The 12,042-nt window shown below is 42.3% G+C and overlaps 1 protein-coding gene across 1 annotated transcript; it reads right to left on the bottom strand.

Moving 5' to 3' along the window:
• Positions 1-620: 620 nt before the first annotated feature.
• On the bottom strand, positions 621-11,837 carry LOC121005728 (the record flags this gene model as incomplete). The annotated part of the gene is made up of 3 exons (XM_040438496.1): positions 621-784; positions 4,856-4,944; positions 10,867-11,837. Coding segments are annotated over 3 exons (1,224 nt in total), but the record flags the coding sequence as incomplete, so codon positions are not given.
• Between the last annotated feature and the right edge of the window lie 205 nt (positions 11,838-12,042).

Below are 12,042 nucleotides of genomic sequence, written 5' to 3' on the forward strand. Positions count from 1 at the left end.
CCACAACAGTTCCCCCCTTTTTCGCCATATGTCGTCATTTCAGCAGCTTCCTAACACTACAATCACTCAAACCAGACCTCTAAAGGGAGTAAACATGTAAAGGGGAACATGCTACACTACAGATGAACTAACAAGAAGAACCTGGCCTATCATTCTTGGGCCTCTTCGGTTGCTTGACCGCGATGTCCGGCAAGGGTGGTGACAGTGAAAAGTCTCTAAAGTGTCTCAAATAAAGAAATGCCTTCAAAAGGAAGGGTGATTCTCCATGACGTTTACTTAAAATGCAGTGGTTCTTCTTGGGTTGGTCCTCCTGGAATAAGAATCCGGTTGCTCCAGGCGATGGTTCTCTGCGATCATAACGTGGTCCTCTGAACGGCTCCTCGCAACTCGATTCATCAAGCAGCAGGTCATTCTCACCGCCACACAGAAAAGAAATAGAGAGCACAGCAGTAACAGGACATACACTCCTATTTACTTATGCCACGATCCTATAGAAAACAACATATCACCAAAGCCCCCCAGACCTTTAAAAGGGGTTCCAACCTTCATCTGCAATCACACGTGCTTGTCCCTGTAATGCCTTAACTCTATCTAGATGGGCCTGAACCTTGTCACCAGTATCACCAGGTGCAGCAATCCTCCCCGATGAATTCACAGAAACCCCCCTTTTCAGCTAAAAGATAGTCGAGAGCCATCTTCTCCTGGTGGAGAAGAGTTTTTAACTGTCGCTGTTCGGAGGAGACTTCTCTCATGGCTTCGACTGTCTCGTTGAACATCTCATCCACTATGGTAGAAAATTTGTTCAGCCGCTTCATAAGTTCTATACCCCATCCGGTCAATGCCGGAAACCATGCCCAAGCACGGTCCCCTGCAGAGAACAGCTCCCTCCTAGTCCTTCTTCCCATACTCACCCTCCTCTGCACCATCAGATCCTCGTGACCATCAGCAATGTAGGAGGTGGGGACTAACCTAACTAAGGAGCATGACCCTCTAGCATTCGTAGGAATGACTCTGTAAGCAGCCTGCCCACACAAGGAGTAATAGGGCCCAGTTAGAGACACACAAAGGTCATTAGGGTTCCGGTTACGGGAGTTGAGCAACAGCTGGATGGATAAATGGATTGCTGCACCATCCTGAATGTCACACCCTCCCCCCCAGCAGATATAGTCGTGTCTGGTGGTTAGGTTGTTACGGTCAGGGATTCTATGGTCGATCTGGACAGTGATCCCAGATGGGCATTCGGTCCGACCCATGGAATCTGGGGTCGCCCTAATTGACCGGATACCCACACGGGTCTACTAAGCCTACTACAAGTCTCAGGGCTGACGTTACCATCTAAGTATGTATGGTTGAACTCTATGGATAGGTGACGCTCCACAGATTTACCTAAAGGGTTGATTTTTCTCATGCCCACCCTGATGTCATAAAGGGCATGAACTGCCGCCATGGCTGGGAGGCTCTAACCCGGAGGTGGTTTGGCGCACACCCAGCAGTTGGATCTATTCGCTGTCTTTGCTAACTGCAAATGCATTCTGAATAACAAATTCGGATGTGACTCCTTTATAACATTTTCCAAAGTGCATTAGACAGAAAGAATAAAGGAATACGAGGTACCTGATCATTGCGCTTTGTGGTCCAGTAGCTTCTTTCAATGGCTGGCGTGGATCCACCCGTCACGTTCCTCGAACTTGAGGGAGGTTGGTGTCATCAGCAGCACCAGGAATGGCCCAAGATATCTCGACTCTAGTCCCGTCCTCGGATGTTTCTTTAGCATGACCCAATCACCTGGTTGACTAGAATGAACACTGGTTATTGAGTCTGGGTCCGGGAGAGACTCCCGAATCCGGTGGTGGACATCGGGTGATAACCCATGGGGCTGCCTGGGGGCATCCCTGATGGAATAAAGGGTTACAGCGGAACATTCAGGCCATGGATCGGCCGTGATTTTTAACTTCTTTGCAAAAATCTGATCCAAGTACCGTCAAAGAAAAGACAGTCGTGATGGTTCTCAATGTAATTCCCTACTAGGTTAGAAAATTGATTGACAGTTGAGAGGTTAGAATGGTTAGTAAAAAGTTTGAAGATTGTTGTTTTCTGCACCACTTTCCCCCCTTCTCATCGTCCTTGAAACCAGGACGAAGAGAAGCTGGATTCAACATGGTGCATAGTCTGTCCCTGGCTTCTATTGGACTCCGTAGTTTTAGTTGGACGGGAGTACATTGTCAAGGTATATCTTTTATATAAAATATAAATATTTTATATAAAAATATAAAAATTAATAAAATAATAAAAAATGGAAATCAGTCAGGAAATCCACTAGGCGGACATAAAACGCCTTTCTTTTATCTTGAGACTCTAAATTTAATTTATGCAATTAATGAAAACAAAGGGGCAATCAATTATGCAAAATATATGTAACAATTTATTTATAAATGAGTAAAATTCCAATATAAAACTGACATAAGATCAATGGATAGACAAATTGACGCAGTACCAATAAACCACCACTAGATGGTGGTATAATCCACTATCACTTTCTCACCAGCACAGAATTATTAAAAGTAACATATGATAAGAAATAAATGATAATTTCTTTATCAAACAGACCAATACTTAATACATCAAGACAAGCTCAGGATTTTCTGTTTACCAACAGGTTATAACATGACAAAATACAGATTAATACAAGAACAATAAATGTTGTCCCTTGACTCTGTCTCAGCCTATGACAATCAAAAATATAAATGATATTAATATGATATTATATCCCACTCAGCAACCAGACTATGGAAATATAATTTCCCAGAGTTTTCCTCTACTCAGATAATGTCTAATCTCCCATTAGCAATATGCATCTTTGCTAAGAGGACAACTAGCATTAGGGAGGTGATTAACACTATACGTTCCCACAATATGGAAACACTTGACTATACGCTGAGAGGAATATCTTAATAATATCACAAGCAAAATATAACATACGTTACCAAGTCAAGGATGGACAGGTTTCGGGTGTAATCAGTTCTCAAAACTCTTCCAGTGAACAAAAATTAATCCAAGTTTCTTTTTGTTGTTGAAGTAAATTGTTAGTTGCAGTTGTTTCAGTTGAAGAGTGTAGATAGCTGGATAGATAGCTAGATAGCTAGATCCCTCCTAACCTCTTACATGCATAGTTTATACCCCATGTTATCTAAGAATTCCTCCCCTTCTAGATTAGGGATCTCCAATCAGACAAGATGGGTGTGTTCGTATGCAGATACCAATGATGTCATTTTAACCCTTGGAACACTGGTGAAAATGCCATACTATTATCAATTTACCTCTAGATGGCACTGTTGTACCACATGACAATTTCAACATTAATTCTAAATACCTAATAATATATTCAGATGACCCTTTTGACCTCCCCCAATATGCATCAGTATTAAGGGTTTCTTCCTGACATTTTAATTACCCCTAATCTAGACATGTTGGAGTCACCATCTCCTACTGTCTTCTTAGGGACAATGGACAATGGTTCCTTTTACTTAACATCCGGATTCATTAACTTGCCTACATGGCTGGCTAATAATATTTAGCTCTCCTCATGAAAACCAATTAGTAGGAAGGCAACTCCAATACTTTTCTAAACCTTAAAAGTCTATATGGTCAGTGGGATATATACGGCATAAAATATATATTCTAAATTATATATATATATATATATATATATACACACATCGATACACTGTTATACATAGATGACATATTATATAAGTCATTGGTTAAGATATGTTGCAAATTTAAATACACCACACAGGAATATATAGAATATAATTATGAAGGCATGAATGGGACATTCATACACCCAATGCTTTCTACAAAGTAGACCTCCCTAATGATTTTGTAATGAAGTAAAATAATACATTGCTATTCAAATGGTTGTTTCTCACAGATACATGTCTGTAGGGCCCATTATAGTATTAACGGATATACTACATCTGCTCACTATAATTTTAAAAGAAAATATACTCTATGTCTCCACAAACATGTTCCCAAACTGAACTCAGCATAACCTCATCTCGGCCTGTTTCAATCCTATAGAGAAATATCAGACTCTGGTTCAATCTGTGATTACACTTAAAGGCAATGGGCATTGCTATTTAGACCATAATATCTTTAGATAAGATTGTACATTTATGAAAATGCACGACAAATCCCCCTTCATTCCAAAATATTCCACAAAGTGAGAATATATTTGGAATGTCAAAAACTTTTCATATGTCTTCTTCATGGCTCACGGCGCGCAGACTTTGTCTATGGTGTTTTAGCCATAGTTTACCTAAAGTCTTTTTGAATAATCTTATCCAACGCACTGTTTTGGATGGTCCGCAAACTCAACCATTCCATAGATCCTGCAAAACAGGATATAAGTTCGATGAATGTTTGTTTTGATTCTTCATCTCCGCATGTATACTTAGTAAGTTACTTTTCAGTGAACCGATCTCCAGTTCCAATGTTTTAATGGAGATGGAATTGGCAACGGTTACACCTGTGGCAATGACAGCGCCCACTACGCTAAAGATTATAGCGGCAACAATGACAGAAATAAACCGTCTCGGTCTTTGACTCGTAGAAAGCTGCTCTCTGGTCAAGGTCTTTCTCGCTTGTTCCAGTATTTGCGTAATCCGTTCTTGGGAATATCCGATATGCGTTTGGTACCAGGTTTGGATCTCCGGTGACAGGATCTCAGACACGTTGAATTGTTTTTCGATGAAGACGCGTGGATCCAGGCTGATGTAAATCTTCTGGGACAAAATCCTCTTGTTCGTCAGAATGAATCCCGCGGTGTCCTGCAGCATGATTCCGGATGAAGGACCTGGCACAACAATCGGCTCGGCATGGAATTCTTTCCCCAAGATTAGGATGACATAGATGATGGCAATGATCTTAGTCGGCATCTTGCGCCTAAAATATTGTATGACAAAATATGAGTATATGCATCTTTCACTTTTTATCCTGTAAGAAAAGAGTTAATGCTATCATATATTTTTGATTGGCATAGGTTCTTTTCTTGAACAGGGTAAGTTCCTTATTTTAGAGGTTAGTTAAGAGATGTTTAGTTATAGAGGAAACACATGTGAGAATGGGTTAGTATACACGTTTGTTCATACAATACCAATCCTAATTTTCGTCTTTAGCTGGAACTGTAAAATCTCCTCAGACTCCTTCTATCTCTCGAAGTCGTGAGCTAGGATGACAAACACGTAATTGATTAATATGCACCCATTTTTCCACAAATTCATCCCCCTTAGGGATTTTTATCTTGTATACCACTGGTGACAACTTTTCAATAATGACATAAGGTCCTTTCCATGAAGGTAAGAATTTTCTCTCCTTCACTTGATCCCGAGCGAAGTTATAGAGATAAACCTGATCGGAAATTTGATACTCCTTCTGAGTAGTTTTCAGATCGTAGTATGTTTTAGCACTCACTGCGGCTTTCTCTATATTCTTCTGGGCAAACGCAAAAGCATGCTGAAAGTGCTTGCGTAAATTTTCCACATATTGATGCGATGTTGTAGCATTTATCAAATTATGATCTGTTGTCCTGTATAATAAATGCTGGGGTAACACCATCTTCCTTCCTGTGATCATCTCGAAGGGAGAAAGTTTGGTTGCTGCGCTTGGGGTGGCCCTGATGGCCATAAGAACCAAAGGCAGTTTGACATCCCAGTCCTTACCAGATTCATTGACAAATTTTTTTAGAACGTTCACGATGGATTGGTTGTAGCGCTCCACTCCACCACTAGAGGCTGGCCGATAAGCTATATGCAGCTTCCTTTTTACCCCCAGTATTTCCCACATCTTTGTCATCACTTCACTAGTAAAATGACTTCCACGATCGGACTCAATGCGTTGGGGAAGACCAAACCTGGAGAATATGTGGTTAATGAGCAGAGATGCACATACGCTTGAACTGCATGTTTTGCACGGCAAACATTCTACCCATTTTGTGAACAAACAAGTTACGGTTAACATGTATCTGTTGCCTTTTGATGATGTGGTTACTGGTCCAATGAAATCAATTTGGATGTCTGACCATGGCATGGACATCCCCCTTTTCATCAGTGGTGCCCGATGAGTGGGTCCTTGTGGCTGGAATTGAGGGCATATTAGACATCCTTGACAATATGTTCGCACGTCTTGTAACATATGCGGCCAGTAAGCGTAGTCCCGTAATAACTCGTATGTTAGTTTCTCACCTCGATGTCCAGCTGTTGGGGCATCATGGGCATGTTGTAGCATCAGACCTCGATACGCTGCGGGTACTACCCATTGCGTGATACCGTTCTTTGAGGTCCTTATCAGCAATCCATCCTGTAATGAGAATTGGGACTTACCCTTCATCAAAATCCGTAACTCCTCCTTACCATCACAGTCTTCTGTATTTATGGGACAATTCTGTGGATCCAGAATGTGGTTATAAAAGAGACCAATAACTGGATCCCCCTTTTGGCCTGCAATGAGATCCTCACTAGGGGAATCTTGGCTCCATTGCAACACATTAGCTTCAGTTCCCTTTTGGGCCTGACTTCTTGTCGTTGCATCCACTTGGATAGTTCCCATGAGGTCATCAACGTCAAAGACTTCTCCGTCAATGGCTGCTTGTTTGGCGAGGGAATCTGCTAGGTCATTCCCTTCTTTATCCATACCTGGATACTTTGAATGACCCTTTACCTTTTTCCAGTAAATTGTAAGACCGTGGGTGGTAACCATCTCGTCAATCTTACAAAACATCTTACCATGCTTGACTGGCTTGTTGTTGCTTCTCATCATGTTGGATCTTTTCCATCCGGGGAAATATTCCACAAAGCTATTACGAATATAATCAGAATCTGTGATGATTACAAACTCCTTAACATCATATTCGATAGCCATTTGTACGGCTTTGTACACAGCAGTAAGCTCTGCAACCTGGCTGCTTTTGGAACCAATTTTGTATCCAACGGATATCTCTGGGAACATATTATTCCACACGATTCCGACACCTGCAACCAGCGTGTGTTCGGATCCTACATCGGTATGGAAGGAACAGCCGTCTACATATACACACGGTAATGATTTGCAGTACTCCTCTTCGTAAGATTTATATGGGGATGATGATTGTTCCTCCAGGAAGTCATTCTCCTGCGACTCACCTGGATGTTCCGCATTGGTACAATCATGGAGTTCAGCTAATCCTTGAGCAACTGGGTTCTTATTATTTTGTTTATACCTGATCTCCAACGGCCATCCCATTAAGGACATCGTCCAGGCGGTTATCCTGCTATTTGACAGATTTCCATCCCTTATCCGATCACTCTGCAAGTATTGCAGCGGTTGGTGTGCAGTCTCCACAATGATTCTTTCACCTTGGATAAAACTCCTGAAATATTGTAAAGCCCACACAGTTGACAGTAAGGCTTTCTCACAGCTATTGAATTTTACCTCTACTGGTGACAAGGATTTGCTGGCATAGGCAATGATTCTGTTCCAGTTTTCCTGTTTTTGGAAAAGGACTGCACTCACGCTTTTGTCAGTGAAACCTGTTTCCACGAAGAAAGGTTTTCCCCCTTCTGGATAGGCAAGGCATGGAGCCTGGATAAGTTTGGCCTTGAGTTCATTCACAGCTTGCTTATGACGCTCACTCCATTCCCATTTTACTCCTTTCTTCAGTAACTGCAAAAGAGGTTTTGTAATTTCGGCATAATTATCTATAAACTTACGTGAATAGTTCATCATGCCCAAGAATGATCTCAACTCCTTGAGATTTGTAGGTGACTTGGTGTTGATCACTGCTTCCACCTTCTTCTTCTGTGGGTTGATTCCATCAGCAGTGATTTCGTGACCTAGGAAATTGACCTTGGCACGACACCATTGAGCCTTCTGAAAAGAAAGTTTCACACCAGCTTTCCTCAGCTGGGTTAGTACATGCCTCAGTTCTACAATGTGTTCCTCAAAAGTTGTGCTTTTGATTAGGATGTCATCCACATAGGATAAGGTACCTCGTTCAGTGGCATCAGGCATTGCCTTATGCATGAACACAGCAAATTCATGGCCCGCATTTATGTACCCGAAGGGCAGTCGGGTCCATGCATATTGTTGCTTTCCAAATGTGAAGGCCAATTTGTACTGATCCCTCTCGTCAATTTTAATCGTCCAGTATCCTTGTGCACAGTCAAGGGCGGTGAAGATTTTTGATCCTTGAATTTGTGCCAAACATTGGTCAATATACGGCACGGGCCATCCGGACATGTAAACACGTTTGTTTAATTGTCTTAGGTCCGAGCAGAGACGAAATTGACCATTGGGTTTGAGGACCCCAAGTATCGGATGATTGAACGAGCTGTGTATTGGACGGATAATGCCCCTCCTCTCCAGGTTTTTAACGATTTCCGATAGTGACTCGTAAGCCGCCAGCGGAAGTCGGTATTGTTTGACAAAGACAGGGGGTGCATCTGGATCTGTCTGGATCCTTGCAACATGTATGTCTGTTTCTCCACAGTCATAAGAATCCTTGGCGAACATGTCCTGGAACTCTGTGAAGAGCTCCTTTAGCTGTTGACGCTCTGACTCATCGGAGCATGCATCAGCTATAGAGACTTGTTCCTCCACCCGCTCCTGAAATTCTGAAAAGATTTCCGGCTGACTTAACTCGTAAGCTTCTTCAAGCTCACTGGTTAAGTCATTTTGGGTATAGTGTACCTTATCCTTTCCTTGTTGGCAGGATTCGTACTCCCTCTCATCGATCTCATGGTTGAAAACCAATGATGTTTCTTCGATGTGGCATGTACCTTCTTCAGAGCTGAAAGGATAAACAGAGTGTATATTGAATAACCCCTCAGGGGTTGAGGAAAAACTTTGTTCTACTACCTGTTCTTCCGTCAGGTATTCATCAGGAATAAGTCCAATAACATCATTCTGGAATCCAAAAGTGTAGTATTCTGATTCCATAGCTAAACCAATTACGGTGTCCTTTTGCAAAGATATGCTATGGGGAATCATATTATGGACTACCATCTGTAATGGAACCTGATGGATGTTTATCATAGGAGTAGGCTTTAACTTTAGGCCGAGTTGTTGCATCCGGTTGGATAAACAGATCAAGGCATCTGCATTCTTCAGTTTCTGTCCCTTCTTCACTTGAATGGAGAGAAGAAACGGTTTGCATCCTTCAGGGATTTCAACCTCTTCAGCAACCTCAATACTTACGGCGTAGGGCATCTGTTGTCCCCCTCTCAAAGCTTGCTCTACATCCTGGAATCCCTCTGGGTCTCCTGGTAATCTGGACCATAAGGTTTTATTCACCAGATCAATCTGTACAGCAAATCTGTGTAGAAGGTCGTTACCTATATACATTTGGTATCGTGGTCCATTTATCACGATGAAAACGTGTTCCGTGGTCTTATTTCCTATGGAGATAGACAAAAGACATCTTGCAACCACATTATGACTCTGGGAATTTCCATCCAGATCATGAACCCATTGTTCCTGTGGAGAGAAACTTTTAATCATTTTAGGATTGGGGACCTGTTTTAAGAGTCCTAAGCTTATGTAGCTGGCTTCGGATTTCAGATCCAGTTTGGCATATTTCACCCGGGTTATATTGTTCACTTGTATGGGAATCAATAAATTGTCATTGACCTTTTCAATCCGTACCATGGATTGAGTATGTTTGGTCAGGTCCGCGACTTTGTGATTTCCTCCTTCAAGAGAAATAGTTAATACATCATCATCCAAGGTTACCTTTTCGATTCTGTCCCTCTGGATGGTAATGATGTGAGCGGCACCGTTGACAGCTTCCTCGGGCTTACCATTGTTTAGGATCGTGACATCCGGCATTTGATTGTTCCTGAAATGAACTTCAATCGAGTTAGGCCTCTCTTCAATCACGTGACAACTGCGTTGTGTTTGTGCATTGCAAGAGAGTTCATATGCAATGGGTGTCTTCACCTGAGTCCAGACTGCTTCATTAATGAAGTCTATTATGGTACTCAACCTTTTCATAAGGTCAATTCCTATGATCAGCCGATCATATGGAAGATCCACAATCAATGTGGGGTGTCTAATGGTCTTTTTGCCAATTCTAAATGTCAACCATGATGTACCTTTTACCTGTAAAGCATCTCCACCTACACTTATCAAAGAGCCATCAAATGATCTTAATCTCGGCTTCTTTGTCGTCAGATCCAGAATCTTTTGGAAATAACTATATGATAAGATGGTGGCTTGTGATCCGGTGTCGAGTAAACTTTTGATTGGTCCGATAAGTTCATTTTGGAGATATGATTCCACAAAATATCGGCCGTCAACCTGGAATAAATCACACAAGAAATTAGAATGTTTACTCATATGATTCCTCTGTAGGGTTTGACCTCTCTGCAGCTTCGTGACCTCTGCATTCCTGTGTCTCACAGGAGAAGTTGGAGGAGCAGCATCGGCCCCCACCCTTGGGGAAAACTGAATTATATCACAGTTTACAGCTGATTCATGACTAGAGGCTGGAATGATGGGATCACACTCTGGAATAGACGCATGGTCGCAGGGATCGACACGATTAGACTGTAAGACAAATAAAACATTAGACACCTCCTCCCTGGCCCCAATCTTAGGGTCAGGGGTACTGCAAGGAGAAATGGTATTAGTAATCACATCAGATTCTTTCACATCCATCTTAATAGCCTTGCAGTGGCCTGGGTTCTGACCCGGCCCAAACTGCTTTATGATGTTGAGCTGGGACCTGGAGTTGCCCCTAAAAAAGGTTCAGGCTGTTTTCCTGGGGATACCTGGGACAACTTTCTCACAATGTCATTCAACTGGGCCACTTGTTCTGCCAGCTGATCAAACCTGTTTGGTTTGCGCATATTTTGGTTTTGTGAGGCGCCCTGATTATTGGTGGGTGACCTACTCCTAGGTGAGTTTAAGGGTTCCTGCCTATCTTCCCTCTGTTGTCTGGGCCTGTTATTCCAGCGTCTGTAACCCTGGGAATCCCTATTGTAATAGGACCTATATTGGGGACCATTATTGTAATATGGACGGTAGTTAGACCTCCCAGCACCAGAATTATCCCCCTCTGACCCGTTGGGATTTTGGGGCTTGGTTTGCTTGGGTCTTACCTGTTGTCGATGGGTTTGGTGGACAGGACCTGTAGACTGAGGGTACTTACGTGACTGTGTTTCAAATCCCAAGCTAGGGTTTACCTTAGCTTCAGCTATATTTTGCTCTGGGGATTTTTTAAATCTTCTCTCACCTGTTTCATGGCATTCACTGATATTATACAGCGTGGTGGCAGCCGTCACCAACCTATCCAAGGGAGCTTCAATATCCAGATCTCTGGCTAGGCTAAGTTTGATCTGGGTTGGCATAGCATCATAGAACAACTGCTTAAACTCTTCAGATTCCCAGTTTGGGGATCTATATGCTAACCCATAGGCATTTTTAAGGATAGAGAGGAATTCACGGGGACTTTGATTGGGCCTACATGTAAGCTTATATATGTCCCGTTTTGCAGCAGTAATGGTTCGGTAAGGTCCGAATTCCAGTTTAACTTCATGCAAAACACTTGGCCAATCTTGAATTCCTCTCTCCCTAAAAGAGGTAAAGTAATGACGATATTTATCATCAAATGCCCATGGAAGGAATCTGATTCTGTCAGCATCAGAGTATAATTTTAAAGAATCCATAGTGGATTCATACAGTTCTAAGTGATTCGCTATCTGAGAAGAACCTTTCTTAGAGAACTTGGACACAGTGGTATTTAAAAACTTAATTATGCTGGATGAATTTTGATCCTTTTCTGAATACTGGTAATTTTTCTTCCTAGAGACCACCTCAGCATATGATGGTCGCCTGGGACCCTGATCCTCTTTGTGGGCAAACATCTGTCTGCGTGGCAGGGAGTAAGATACATGCTTTCCCACATCACTATCAGACTCACATGCGCTTTCCCCACTCTCATGAGACACATATTGCACAGGTGATTTAACCCTAACCCTAACATGTCTATCCAAGGGAATATGAGGA

This window comes from Bufo bufo, chromosome 6, assembly GCF_905171765.1.
Source record: "Bufo bufo chromosome 6, aBufBuf1.1, whole genome shotgun sequence".
In the NCBI taxonomy this organism is placed as follows: Eukaryota; Metazoa; Chordata; class Amphibia; order Anura; family Bufonidae; genus Bufo; species Bufo bufo.